At 37.2% G+C, this 13875-nt stretch overlaps 1 protein-coding gene across 9 annotated transcripts in view; it reads left to right on the top strand.

The window, feature by feature from the left end:
• KIAA0825 (KIAA0825 ortholog) overlaps positions 1 to 13875 on the top strand; it is a 420452-nt gene that overhangs the window by 200470 nt on the left and 206107 nt on the right. For all 9 annotated transcript variants that reach the window (XM_067031329.1, XM_059061435.2, XM_067031331.1 and 6 more), the window contains 2 exons: positions 5397 to 5805; positions 9886 to 10045. In XM_067031329.1, coding sequence (XP_066887430.1) covers positions 5397 to 5805; positions 9886 to 10045 — 569 coding nt within the window. The remainder of the gene's footprint in view (positions 1 to 5396; positions 5806 to 9885; positions 10046 to 13875) is intronic.

The raw sequence follows: 13875 nt of genomic DNA, 5'->3' as shown, positions 1-13875 counted from the left end.
CCTTGAAATAGTTAGAGATATCTAGCTAGAGGTAGTTTGAAATCATCTTGATTAGCCAAAGATTTCAAGACTAAGCATCCAAAACATGAAGCTAAACCTCAGTAATCATTTTCAGCAATGTTTTAAGTCAATTGATATTTAATTCAGTACTTTGCACAATTCATCTAAATAATGAAGTGTTTAGAGGCCTTTTTTTTTTTTGAGGATTCTAACTTAATAAAAGACAAATAGTCACTAGCTTAAAGAAAAAATTGCCCTTCCTGACACAGTGAAAATAACGGAACATTGAAAACACTATGGTGACAAACTAAAATGTATTTCTTTATTTTTTGTCAGTAAATACATAGAAAACACTGAAGATTTGAAGAAATAAATAGTACGATAAATTATACATTGTAAGAGATTTACCAAAGAACTGAATGGAAGTTCAGATGTTTCTGATAGAACTCAGCTTAGGTATTTGCTCCCGAAGCAGATACACAAAGAATTCGCTCCCTAAGAGCAAATACACAACTAGTTGTTTTGTTTCTTCGACAGCAATTAAAGGAAAGATATACCAGAAAATATATTTTCTTTTTTTTTTTTTTTTTTTTTTTTTTTTTTTTTTTTTTTTTTTGCGGTATGCGGGCCTCTCACTGCTGTGGCCTCTCCCGTCGCGGAGCACAGGCTCCGGACGCACAGGCCCAGCGGCCATGGCTCACGGGCCTAGTTGCTCCGCGGCATGTGGGATCTTCCCGGACCAGGGCACGAACCCGTGTCTCCTGCATCGGCAGGCGGACCCTCAACCACTGCGCCACCAGGGAAGCCCTATATTTTCTTACCAGTAAATAACTTTTAAAATAAAAAGAATACTTTATGGGGCAACTCTGGAATAATTGTTTTAACTAAAACAATGGATTCTGGAGAGGAAACAGAGGTAACACCACAAGGAAAATGTATTCAAGGCACCATTCACATGTGGATTGTGAGAAAGAAACTGATGGCAGAAATACACAGAGTGTTATCAGAAGTCCTTGAGATATTCTATTTTATAAAAACCAGAAATATTCGTTTTATAAAAACCAGTATCACCCATAAAAATGTCATAGCTGCACACTTAAGAACTTAGAATTTTTTAACATGGTTCAAATATTCCAGATAAGAGTTTTGGTTATTTTTGAACACTTCTTAAAAATATGAAAATGAAATATTTTTCAATTTATTTGCAAGAAGAACTGATTAACATAATGATGATGAATATTTATTATTCAAATTTCAACAACCACCTTTGCCTATTTGGTGGTTGAGATTGAAAAACGAGTGCCATGATTTCACATGTCATGGCTTTTTCACCTATGACATCCATTAAAACCAAGTATTGAAACAAAATAAATTTATAACCTGACATTTGAATCAATGTATCAGGAACTGTTAAAGCCCAGATTTTTAAAATAATAAAGCATATTAAATCACATTATCCTCACTCAATAATGTATTATTGACATTTTATACCACTAATAAAAAACATTTTTAAAGTTAATTTTAATACATTATTTGTCTTTACCTATTTCATTGTAAATTTCCTTTCTGCATGTTTTATATTCACCCAAATATATTATTACAATCAGTAGTCCATGCATAGGAAAGAAGAAATGATAAATATATAAATATACCTCTCACATTGCATTCATTCTGAGACATACATTTTTTTCATACTTTATCAGCTCTGAAATTGGGATGGCTCTTACAATATATTATATATATGTGAGTTAGAAGTCAACTTATTTAAATAAAAACAGAAAAAGGAGTGTGTGGCATTTTTAAAAGATCCTTCCCTGGTGTGTTGTTAACATCACCATAGACTCAGAGACCCTGTGATTAGTAGAATGGATTTGTCATCAGCCTAAAGGTTCTGATTGGAATTTGCCTTAAGCTTTAATAAAGTAGTTAGGGATTTGAGTACCTGCAATTCTCAGACTTTATAAATATCAGTAGAAATACAGTTGTGAAGAGAATTGCTAATCTTCACCTGGTATCTGCTTATATTATTGTCAAATGTTTACTCACTATGTGCAGTTAAGGCCTCTTTAGGATAAACAGAATATAAGATATAATCTTCTAAGTCAAATACCTGACAGCAGATTAGGGAATATGAGACACAAACACATAAAAACAATAAAACATTTAAGATATTTTAAGAACACTGAGAAGAGTGATTTCTTAATTTGCTTTATCTATATTTTAAGCCTCATCTAAACATATTTATTTGAATAAAAAGAAAACATTTACTGAGGAACTATTTTTTACCAAGTATTGAACTGGGTGCTTTCATATTTATTATTTTATTCAATACAAAAGTCTTATGAGATCATTCAAATATATTTTGGACCCAATTTTTACAAATGTAGAAAGACTGATCCAGTTAATTTTTTTTTTTTTTTTTTTTTTTTGGCGGCCTCTCACTGTTGTGGCCTTTCCCATTGCGGAGCACAGGCTCCAGACGCGCAGGCTCAGCGGCCATGGCTCACGGGCCTAGCCGCTCCGCGGCATGTGGGATCTTCCCGGACCGGGGCACGAACCCGTGTCCCCTGCATGGGCAGGCGGACTCTCAACCACTGCGCCACCAGGGAAGCCCCGATCCAGTTAATTTTGAAAATGATTCTTAAGTTATCATCAATTTCTGAGGAGTCACTAGACTAGACCTATGTTTTCCAAGAGCTTTGTACTTTTTTAGAGCAGAGTGACCTCTTTAAATGTCACAAATATCTTGAAAAGTCTTTCACAGTGTTAAATTATTTTTGTTCAGTAAAAACAGTAGAAAATGTTTTTCTGAATAACTTAAAGCTATCCTCTTTAGACTTCTCACTCCGTTCCAATGTTCAAACTCAATTATGTACATAGTGGATTAAAACACTTGTGTCTGGCTTTGTGGGATACTCAACGAGTGAGGAGATTTTCTTCCATGCTCTTGAGGAGCTTTTAGTCTCCTTGTAAAGACAACTCATGAATATGAGGACACGGGGAGGGGGAAGGGTAAGCTGGGACAAAGTGAGAGAGTGGCATGGGCTTATGTATACTACCAAACGTAAAATAGGTAGCTAGTGGGAAGCAGTCACTTAGCACAGAGAGATCAGCTCTGTGCTTTGTGACCACCTAGAGGGGTGGGAGGGAGATGCAAGAGGGAGGAGATACGGGGATATATGTATATATATAGCTGATTCACTTTGTTATAAAGCAGAAACTAACAAACCATTGTAAAGCAATTATACTCCAATAAAACTGTTAAAAAATAAAATAGGGCTTCCCTGGCAGCGCAGTGGTTGAGAATCCGCCTGCCGATGCAGGGGACACGGGTTTGTGCCCCGGTCCAGGAAGACCCCACATGCCGCGGAGCGGCTGGGCCCGTGAGCCATGGCCTCTGAGCCTGCGCGTCCGGAGCCTGTGCTCTGCAACGGGAGAGGCCACAACAGTGAGAGGCTCGCCTAGCACACACACACAAAATAAATAAATAAAATAAAATAAAATAATAAATAAATAAAATTTAAAAATAAGAATATAACATAAACAGTAATAGATGATAATACAAAAGATAGTACAACATGGCACCTTATGGACCTAATTACCAACATAGTCATTTGGGTAATATGTTCAAATAAATTCATAGGAGGCAAGGGCTTTGAACCAAGAATTGAAGATTATGAGTGACCCATGAAAAGGAAGGGCATCCTATGTGAGAATAATGAGATATTCAGAAGGTTAAAAGCAAAGAGGATAAAATAAAGGTTCATAGAAACTGGCTGAGACTGGACTGTGGAGTGTTTTGTCAGCAACTCTGCAGACTGATCTCGTAACAGTGGGAAACAGCTAAAAGAATTGTAGCAGAGAAATTAGGTAATCTGGCTTTACAGCTGGGCATGGTCTAGAGCAGGGAGATGAGAGTCCTACAATAGTCCAGATACCACTTGTGAGGGAGGACTTGAATAGGTAGTAGCCATGGTCACAGTGAGACAAAATTGGGTGTCAGATGAGGGAGTAGGAAGATTTATCAGTGCAGTCCCTGGTGTGGTATGAAGGATCAACAGGAATGTTTACAAGATTGAAAAGGAAGGAAGGGCGGAAGAAAAGAAGGAAAGAAGAGAGGATGGGAGGGAGGGTCAGGAGGGCCAAGGCAGTTTGGGAGGAAAACAATGAATTTGGTTTTAGCTATGGTTTGAGTTAATGATGACTAGGACAGAGAAGTGGAATGCTCTTCAGGGAGCCGAAGTCGTAGGACTGTTACCCTGGAGAAAGGCCAAGACTGAAGATTCTAGAATCATCTAGAAGAGTGGTTTTCAACTAGGAAGATGGGGACATTTGGCAATGCTTTAGAGACATTTTTGTCGCAATTGATGAGGATGCCACTGGCATCTAGTGAGTGTATGACAGAGATGCCACTAAAACATCCTACAGTGCACAGGTCGGCTCCTTACAATAAAGAATTCTCCAGCCCCAAATGTCAATAGTGCCAAAGTTGAGAAACCCTGATCTAGAGAGGGAGGATCAGTAAATCCTTCAGAGAAATAACACCTAGTAAGGGAGAGTAGAATCTTCAGTCAACAGGCCAAGGACTTAGCAAATACATTTAAGAGGTGTTAGTAGAAGTGGAACTAGCTGGGACACAAATAAGCAGAATAATAAGAGGTAAACATGAACCAGTTTGTTGACTCATTTATTCAACAAATACTTACTGCACAACTGTTATAGATGAGGTCCTAAGTGCTTGGGCTACAGGAATGCCTTCCTGGAGCTTATATTCTAGTGGATGGAGACAGATAATGAAGAAATAAAGGAGGTTATTATTAACTGATGTTAAGTGCTATAATAAAGGCAATAAAATGGGTTCTAATAATAGGGAGGGACTGGGGGCTGGCCTGAGAAGGGCATGAAGGGACTGCTTTACATGGGATGGTGGGGGGAGGCTCTCAGAGGAGGTGACATTTGGGCTAAGAACTAAAAGAAGAGGAGCCAGTCCCAACAAGAGCTGGAATGATTCTGTCATGGATTCCAGGGGAAAGGAGAAAGGCTTAAGGAAGTGCCAAAGGCAACAGAGAGGGTCCAGCAGAAGTACCTTTGCATTTACTAATTAGGAGGACATTGGGTCCTTTAAACCTGAGGTCTTAGTAGATAAAAATATAAGTAATAATTCTGAATTTTCTAATCTTCATTTGTGGGAGGAAAAATTAAGTTTGGGATTTGGGGAATTTTTGGCAGTACTACAGAGGACCCCAGTAGAGTCCTGTCGGAATATGTCAGGAACTTGCTCTTCTCAACAATTTTCTCTGCAATAATTAGACATCCACACACAACACTCAAAGCAACACAGTGATGGAACACAAATGCTAATATTAATCATACCTTTTCTTTCTTTTCTTCCCCAGGCTTCACAAGGCTTGCCGCTCAGGCAGTATCTATTGTAATCAGCAAGTTACCTACGGTGATTGCATGTTTGCCTCCCCCAGTTAAATACTTCTTTTTTCTGTCTGAGAGGAAAATGTCAAAAAACTTTGTTGAATTAAAGAAAGCTGGCCTGCTTGTCTGGAACTTGATTGTAATTATATGTCGGATATTTGAGGATGGAAACACTGTGGAACTTTTAACAGGTGCCTCCCTTGACAGATGGAGTAAAGAGAAACTCGGTTTAATCTGTGTGTGTTTGGAAAGCATCATGGGAGAGCAGACAAGTGGCCCTAATCAAATGACCCAAAAGGTCATACGGAGCATTGAGCAGCAAAAACCCAACTGGATTGAATGCCAATTGTTGAAAGCAAGGAAACTGAGCACCGAATGGTAAAGCGATGTTTTTCTTTCACTGAATTTCATCAAATACATTCACAAAAACAAAATCACCAATAAACAACCACCACAACCAAATATTGTCGGATAGGCAGCAATGGTCATTTTGCTAGCGTCATGGGAACTTTGATGAATACAGAAAAAGATAAATATTCCATTAAAAACTGGATTGTTAATGTTCCTTGTCTTATTAGAATTTGAACCCCATTGATACACTGGAACATTATACTTGTTTAGTCACCATCTTAAGGTTTCTGATTAAAAGGGTGGCAGTTAAACCCAGGAGAATTTGGTTTCACTCCTTTTCAGTGTGCAAACAGGTATCTAGTGGATAGCCTGGAGCGTTTTGTAAATGGATTGGCCATGGAGATTAAATTAAGAAGGAATTAATGGATATAAAAGGCTCTTTATTGCTTTCTGTGTACCTGATTGTCAAAAAGGTACACATTTTTCATCTGGTAATGTAAGAATCCCAGAAGGCAACTGGGGCATATCACACTCAAGCTATAAACACACCCAGCTGTTTCTGTATGAAAATGTCAGCCTTCTCATAGGTTTGTCACCAAGAGCTAAGTGATTTGTGGTATTGCGAAGATTTTTAAGGGTCCCTGATGAATTTAAATATGTACATAGAGTCCTCCTATCTTAAAAGTAGTCTTCAGTATAGAATTGCATGATATTGATAAGGGAGTTATGGTTCATGTGGTCTACAGTTCACTAAGCCAGCCCCTCCTTTTTCTACACTCTCACACACGGTCTCCCATTCTTTGAAAATATATTCATATTGCTAGAATATACTATTATAATTTTCTGCCGGAAACAATTAAAAGTTGTTACTTTTAGTACACGGTAGTGGTAAAGAGCACAGGCTCTGGAATCAGATGGACAAATACAAATCCCTTGTAAGTGGGCCATCTTGTGCGAGTTATAGAATCTCTCAAAACCTCATTTTTAGTGATGATACTAAGCTGGTAGAGTTGTTTTGAAAAATTAAATAACATTTGTAAAGTTCTTAACATCGAGCTTAGAACTAGTGAGCATTTGTTATTTATAAACCATTAAAATATGTTGCACTCGCTGGTTAGTAGTGTGATAACAAATACTCTTTACTGATTTATATTAATCTGTAAGACTTTATATTAATCCAAATTAATATAAGTAGTCATGTAAGTAGTGTAAGAAATGTAAGTAATCATGATTTTCCTGTTCTTGTCATACGACTCCTAGAAATTTACTTGTGAGCATCCTGTATGTAGGAAGAACAATAGCAGTCAGGAAAATGCTTAGTAATATTGACAGTGACCTTAATCTTTACATTTGCATTTGATACCAATTTACAGGCTTTAATTCAAAGACTAAAAGATTAAGGCCACGTCATTATCCATAGCAGTGGGTGTAAAAGGGAGAGAAAAAACCAGAGTAAAAATAGTGGATCTGATTATAAAGTTAAATTTATGATACTGCTGAATTAGGACCCCCTCTATCAATAAGATCAGTTTAAAGTAATGTCTGTAATATACCTGGGGCTACACACAGGAATCCATAAGAAAATTTTTCCTTAAAAGTTAATTTTCGTCTAAGTTTCTTATAAACAGCACTAACACATCTGGTTATCTCCTTTAGTAGGAAATTGTCTAGCTAATATTTGGCTGATTAGCTATCTGTTGTAACATGCATCCAAAATAAAGAATTATTGATTTTTAAAAATGTTTTATAGCCCTCAAAGATTCTGAATACATATTATGTAATTTGTAATTAGCACAGTGCTATCTATGTCTTTCTCGATTTCTCAAATAATATCAATGTACAAAAATCCAGATTTAAAGTTATTTCATTTATTTGACAAAGAGTTAAATTTACTTATTAACTCACTTTAGGTAATCTCCTATGGATTTGGGTGCTATAGGAATGTTTCAACTCGAGTTTGATTTCAAGTTGATTATCTGATATACGCATGAACTTCCATCTCTACGCATTTCTCACAAATTGATGATCATTTATTTCATAGATCTATACCATGAGGAAAATGTATTTTAAACCATGATGTCTGTATATAGGTGGAGGGTTGCCTTTGCTTTACCATAATTTATTTTTTCAAGTATGAGAATGTAAGCACTTGAAATAGTTATTCTGTTAAAATAAATGAAATCTTAATTCCTCATGAAGATTATCTTGTAGCTACACAATATCATTTAGCTAGATTTCTTTCACTTGCACCCAGATTTAATTTTGATTTTATGGAAACTGTGAAAATAACTGCAGTGGAAAGGTGGCAGCTGTAAGCATTGCTTGTCTTGCATGCTGCCTGAAAACATTACTATTCATTAAAATAACCTTCACTTTGTAGTAACACTCAAGCTGTAAACAGTCAACTTAGATTCTGGAGAACACACAGGCCAAAAAGTAAAGAAATGTCTGTCTTTGCAAAGTAATTTGTCGAGTTGAAGATTATTGTTTTTCATCATGGTGACCCTGACTTGGCTGGCTGGGTGCATATACAGATTAAGATTAATGCAGTTATTCCTTGGCTAAGGTCTGCCTCTTTCAGGGCACATTCTCCCTAATGACATGATTGATAGGCAGTCCCAAATCCAGAGAGGAACTCATTAATCATAGCATTGACTGAATCCAATCATTTGCTTCACCTGCACAGTGATGGACAGGAAAGGATACAATTCAGGGGCTGACACTGAGACACTCTTTTGTCAGAGGGCCTCAACTTTTTCCATGTCAGCCTCTACAAAACCTGACAAGAAATTTTGCTTGCAGCCTGCATGCAGCTTCAAAAAGATATTTACAAACTTTTTTTTATTGCAAAAAGGTCTTTTTTGTTTGTTTAAAGATTTACTCTAGCTAATAAATACCTTTAAGAGTAGGATTTGCTTTATTTTTTAGCAAGGCTTATATGATCATAAAGTTCTTTTTTTGTTTTTTTTTTTTTAGAGAAGGATGCTTTGAAGCTACATGTGGAAGCAATATAACAGTTAATGTCCAGCAGCTGGGTATCATTTGGTTCAGTCTTCAGGTCAGCAGCACTGACTCTTAGCAGAATGAATTTTATAGTCATGGCAAAATCTCAGTAATGAACTGCAGTATATAGCTGATTACACCACAGTAAATTTCATTTAGTCTGGGAAACAGTGGAAACCCATGCATTTTCTTAAGAATACTTAGACTGCAAAGACTAACGTGATCCTAATAGCACTTGTAAAAAGAAAATTAGTATGGAATATATATGATGTAAGTTGAATATCGTGATTAATTTTACACTGGTACAGCTTGAGAATTTTTAAAAAATTATGTCATCCATTATTACTATGTAAATAATGTTTAAAATCAATAATAAGCATATGAGCTCTTATAAAAGAAATCTTTCTCACATATAACTTGCACATTCCTGGTGTGGTTATAATAGACCCTTTTCCGGGAAGGATAAGCAGGGTAGTGACTTTTGCTAAGTATCTGTCACCTAGAAGGAACAGGAGGGGGGCATGTATTTTTAGAAGGCAACAAGTGTCAAAAGGCCAATTTAAAATACCCAGTGGTCAGCATTCCTGCAGGAAGCACCCAGCCTATATTTAGCATAATAGGCTCCCCCTTTTGACACTTTAATTAGTCTTTAATGTGTTCTGAGACAGGTGTAAAGAGGAATCTGCAAAAGACAGAATACCAAAGCTATTTCTGGCATCAAAGATATTCTTTATCCTCAAAGAGAAAATTTTACAGATTATTTCTTAAATGTTTTTAAAAAGAAATGTTTTGTTTTCATCCCATGATTATAGCAATTTCAACAATTGTGGTAATGGGGAAATGTTTTATAGATAGGAGTATAAATGCAATAAAGAAATGTTTTAAAAGAAACAATTCAATTTTAAAAAATGCTCTCAGGTGCTCAGTTCTAAGGCGCTGTTTATGTGAGCTGCAGCCTTTTGAGAAGGCTTACCTATTTGAGCAAAGTCTTTATAGGTGCTTTGAATCCAGATTTACATCGACTCTCCACACTCAATCTCTCTGATTATTTTCCATCTTTACAATTCTTCACCACTGATACTTATATGCTTTATTTGTATTTAGTGCATTTATGACAATAGAGAAAAGCACAGCCTTAGAAGAAGGAGATATTGTTCTCGAACTGACTGAGCAGAAAATAAACATGATGGTCCTGGATATCTGCCACAATCCAGGTGGCAGCAAGTACCTGAGGCAAATTTATCACATCATGCGGCTCAATGAGGTAGGGAAACGGCCTTTTTACCGAGCAATTAGGTGTGTACTGGCCTGAGGCAGCGTCTGCTGGCAGCTAAGGGTTAGTCAAGGAGGTGATAATACTTCTTAAAGTCAATACCAAACTCAATATTGCATTATTAATAGAATCTATTCAGCCCTGGCTGTTCTGCATTTGTACAGCAGAAGCTTCACGGAAACAGTGTCGGTTTTATTTATACAGTTTAAACAATAACACGGTTCATATGCTCAGTTCGGAATTGTAGAGACTAGAGGTGTAGTATGGGAATTGTGTATTTGTGACCATTAAGCTAATGTTAAAATCTGGTATTTGTGAAATGAAGAATTTTCTGAAGACAGATATAGCTCTTCTCCTGTAGACGTCATACTCGTGTTGGTGAAGTTGAAGATTCCTTACATAATGAGAAACTTCAGAAGAATATTGAACCATATTTGGGAGCAACTAGATTAACCCAAGAAAATACATTAATGTAGGGACACTGATTAGAACCAATGTCATGCTTATTCACCTCTCTGCTGGGTTAAGCGTCTGACCTTGCATGTGTCTGGCTATTTTAGCAAACATGTAAAGAGTAGGTATCTCAGTTATTTACTTGAAATAATACAAGTTTGCTAACTTAGGTTTTTAATTTGATCATACATATCTGGATTCGAATGTGACATCTAGTGTGAATTAGAATTATGTTTATATTTGAAAACACATGAATGTATTTCTTGGCATAATAAAAATTGTATAATATGAATAATGTTAAGATATAGTGTTTTATCTCCATGAGGTAGGCCTTAAAAACCATACATTTCCAAGGAGTGAATTAACTCTACCACAGGATTTTAGGACTCAGTTACATAAATGTTCTCCCTACTATTATCTGTCTGAAAGTTACTTCAAGTAAATCTTGCTTCCTGGCTTGCAGAGAGGTAATCAACCAGTCAACTTCAATGATCACCTGAGAAGGATGGAGGCCTTTGTAGCTATGAGACAAGGTCCTGTTCTTAAGGGACTGAAGCTCAGTAGCAGTTGTTACAAAGTAACACAACCTGTTCATGCTTGCTAATGATTTCTCACAGCTTGTTTGAGGTTTCCATCTGGGGCAAGCAGGAAATTGTGGCCTTGGCAAACTGAAAGACCTCCATTATGGAGTCAGGGTCTTCATGGGCATGTCAACCTGGCCACCCAGGTTGGCCAAAGTAACTGTGGTGGTTACAGAGGAACAGATGTTGTAGTCAGAGTACCCTCAGAGCCTTAGTAAAGTTGATTTACAATAATTCTGAGCACAATGGCTGGTATAGATTGCCAAACTGATAGAGGAGTCCTTTCTTTCAAAGTTCCATAGCACAAGAAAGATCCGAAAATCACCCGTAAGCAAAATCAACAAAAATTAAGTTGGATATTTACTGGCTGTCGGCCACCTGTTGTATTCAGGAAATCCAAAGGTTGTTTTCTCGTAGAACTCGTGAACTCTGAGGAAGCACTTCTGAACAGGTGTGCTATGAGAGCTGATGTACATATGACTCTTTGCGGGAGTATCACCACATTTTGATTCAAAGTTATGATTTTTCTGTCTCTGCAACTGCATATACTTACTGTTATGGCAACATCTATCAGATGGGAAAGCAAGCTAAGTACTTGGTGGTTTATTGTGCTGCGTGAAATGCAGGGCTGCAAGGTTAGAGGCATAATGTAAGGTGAGGATAGAATCAATGAAAGTAGCGAGGCCTCTGCCATGACTACTTAGACAAAGCAGGCAGTAAACACAAATAACACAAGGGTGACTGAGTGACTAGCATAATACTTATGGCTGCTTTTATACTGTGAGGCATCGTTATGCTGTAGGTAAATTGCACCCGTGACGTTTGTTCATTTGATGAGTGGCGTCATGTCTTTAGCACCTTCAGGTGTGCTGCTAAATAGTGTTCAAAACATAAATACAGAGCATTTACACGTACAGGCCTGGGTGAGTGGAAGCATGGGTGTGCTATTGAGAGACAAGGAAGTTTTGAGAGAAGATGAGATTTTAAATGTTTGAGATAAAGTAAGGTGTCCGAGCATAAAAGTCCAAATGGTGGTTGAAGATGCTGGCCAGAAGCACAGATACAAGAGGCTGTGATTGTAGATTTGGTGGCTTTCAACTAGGACGGTAGTTGAGCTCATGAGGCCAATGTATCTCTTCAGTGGAGAGCAGCAGAGAAGCGATGGGTAGAGGAATAAGCTCTGATGTAATGGCACAGGGAATATGTTCAAGAAAGGATGTTCAACAAAAAATGTATTTCTTCTAAAGAAAGAGACCACATTAGCAGTGTCTGGTTAAGGTGATGCCACAGAAAATCTGAGGCTTTTGAGAAGGCATAGTGACAAGTGTCAATATAGCACAGAGGTCAGACAAATCCACAAGGGAGAAAACACCATTGTGTTCACAGCTTGCAACAGAACAGAGCACTTTCTCTTTTCTGAATTGTGGAAACAAAAAAAGCCAAAACATAGCCACGTAAGGGGAAACAGTGAAAAAACGATTGTTATTAGCCAAAACAAAGCAGTTTTTCAATGAAAGGGGAATAATTTATTCCTTTTTAAAATTTTACTTTCAGAAATCATGATGGAGAAAAATGGTTTCTGTTCAAAAATCTAAATCTAATTCTTTGCTGATGGCTTTATTGTTATCTAATAATATTTAATAAGAGTCCGTGTGAGTCTCTGTGTCTTTCAGATGTTACAGAATTAATCATTCTAAAAAAGATATGGTCCACAATGAGCAGGTTTAAGAAATGTCAAGCAGTGTTTTTTATTGCGAGATGGAGGGTTTTAGGATCTGAAATTTGCCTTCTACAGTGAGTACAGCAGGCATTCTCTATTCATGAAGTTACAGAGGCACAGGGAAAACACAGTGACCTGAGACCAGAGGTCTGGCTTCTTACTGATGCTACCAAGCTCCCATATGTGACCTCAAGTTCGTCTTCTGACCTTTCAGAGCCAACCACTGAATGTAGTGTGGGCTAGAGTTTCTCAAACTTTCATGTGCCTACTCATCTCCTGGGAAAGCTTGTGAACAGGCAGATTCTCATTTGGTTGGGCCTGAGATTCTGCTTTTCTAACACGCTCCTAGGTGAGGCTCATTTGGCTGATCCACACACTGGACTTTGAGTAGTAAGGGTTTTCAAGATGACCTCTGAAGTCATTTTCAGCTCTAACTTTCTGAACCTAAGTCCTAACCCTAACCTTGAAGAAAACATTGTATTGTGACACACTAAAAATCAGGAGGACATTTCTGTTATATTATTTATTAAATGACTTATTAAGTATTTGATAGTTTGTGGGAAACTTTTAGTCATTTAAATTTATCATTTTCCAGGAGTCTTATGAAGTAGATTATGGTTATTCACCTTTTTATTTATGGATGGAAAATGAGGTATAATGCAGTAGATTGACTTTTTTTTTTTCCTCCCCAGGTTGTCACTGGCATTTGGGGGTAATATTAAAATTACATACTTTGAGCTTCTTATTGAACGTTGATATTTTTCAGTCCACAGTGTGAAATTAGAGTTTAGGAGCTTGCATTATAATTAATTCTACATAGAGGGAGACTGCTTGCAGGGAACTATCAGAGTACTTAGTACTCTGCTGAGCATGGAGTAGGTAGCAGCTACACTTAATGAATGAATGAACAGTCTTTACTGTGAATAGTCATGCACCCGAGTTAAGTTTTGGTAACCAGACATGTTAATATGTGAAGAAATAACAAGACAATGCCTATTAAAAAAAGATTCTGATATATCAAGCATACATTCATTATGTGAGAGTTTGTTAAATGGTTTCCTAATCAA

Source organism: Kogia breviceps, chromosome 4 (genome assembly GCF_026419965.1).
Source record: "Kogia breviceps isolate mKogBre1 chromosome 4, mKogBre1 haplotype 1, whole genome shotgun sequence".
NCBI lineage: Eukaryota > Metazoa > Chordata > Mammalia > Artiodactyla > Physeteridae > Kogia > Kogia breviceps.
This window is presented reverse-complemented; position numbering and strand designations above follow the sequence as displayed.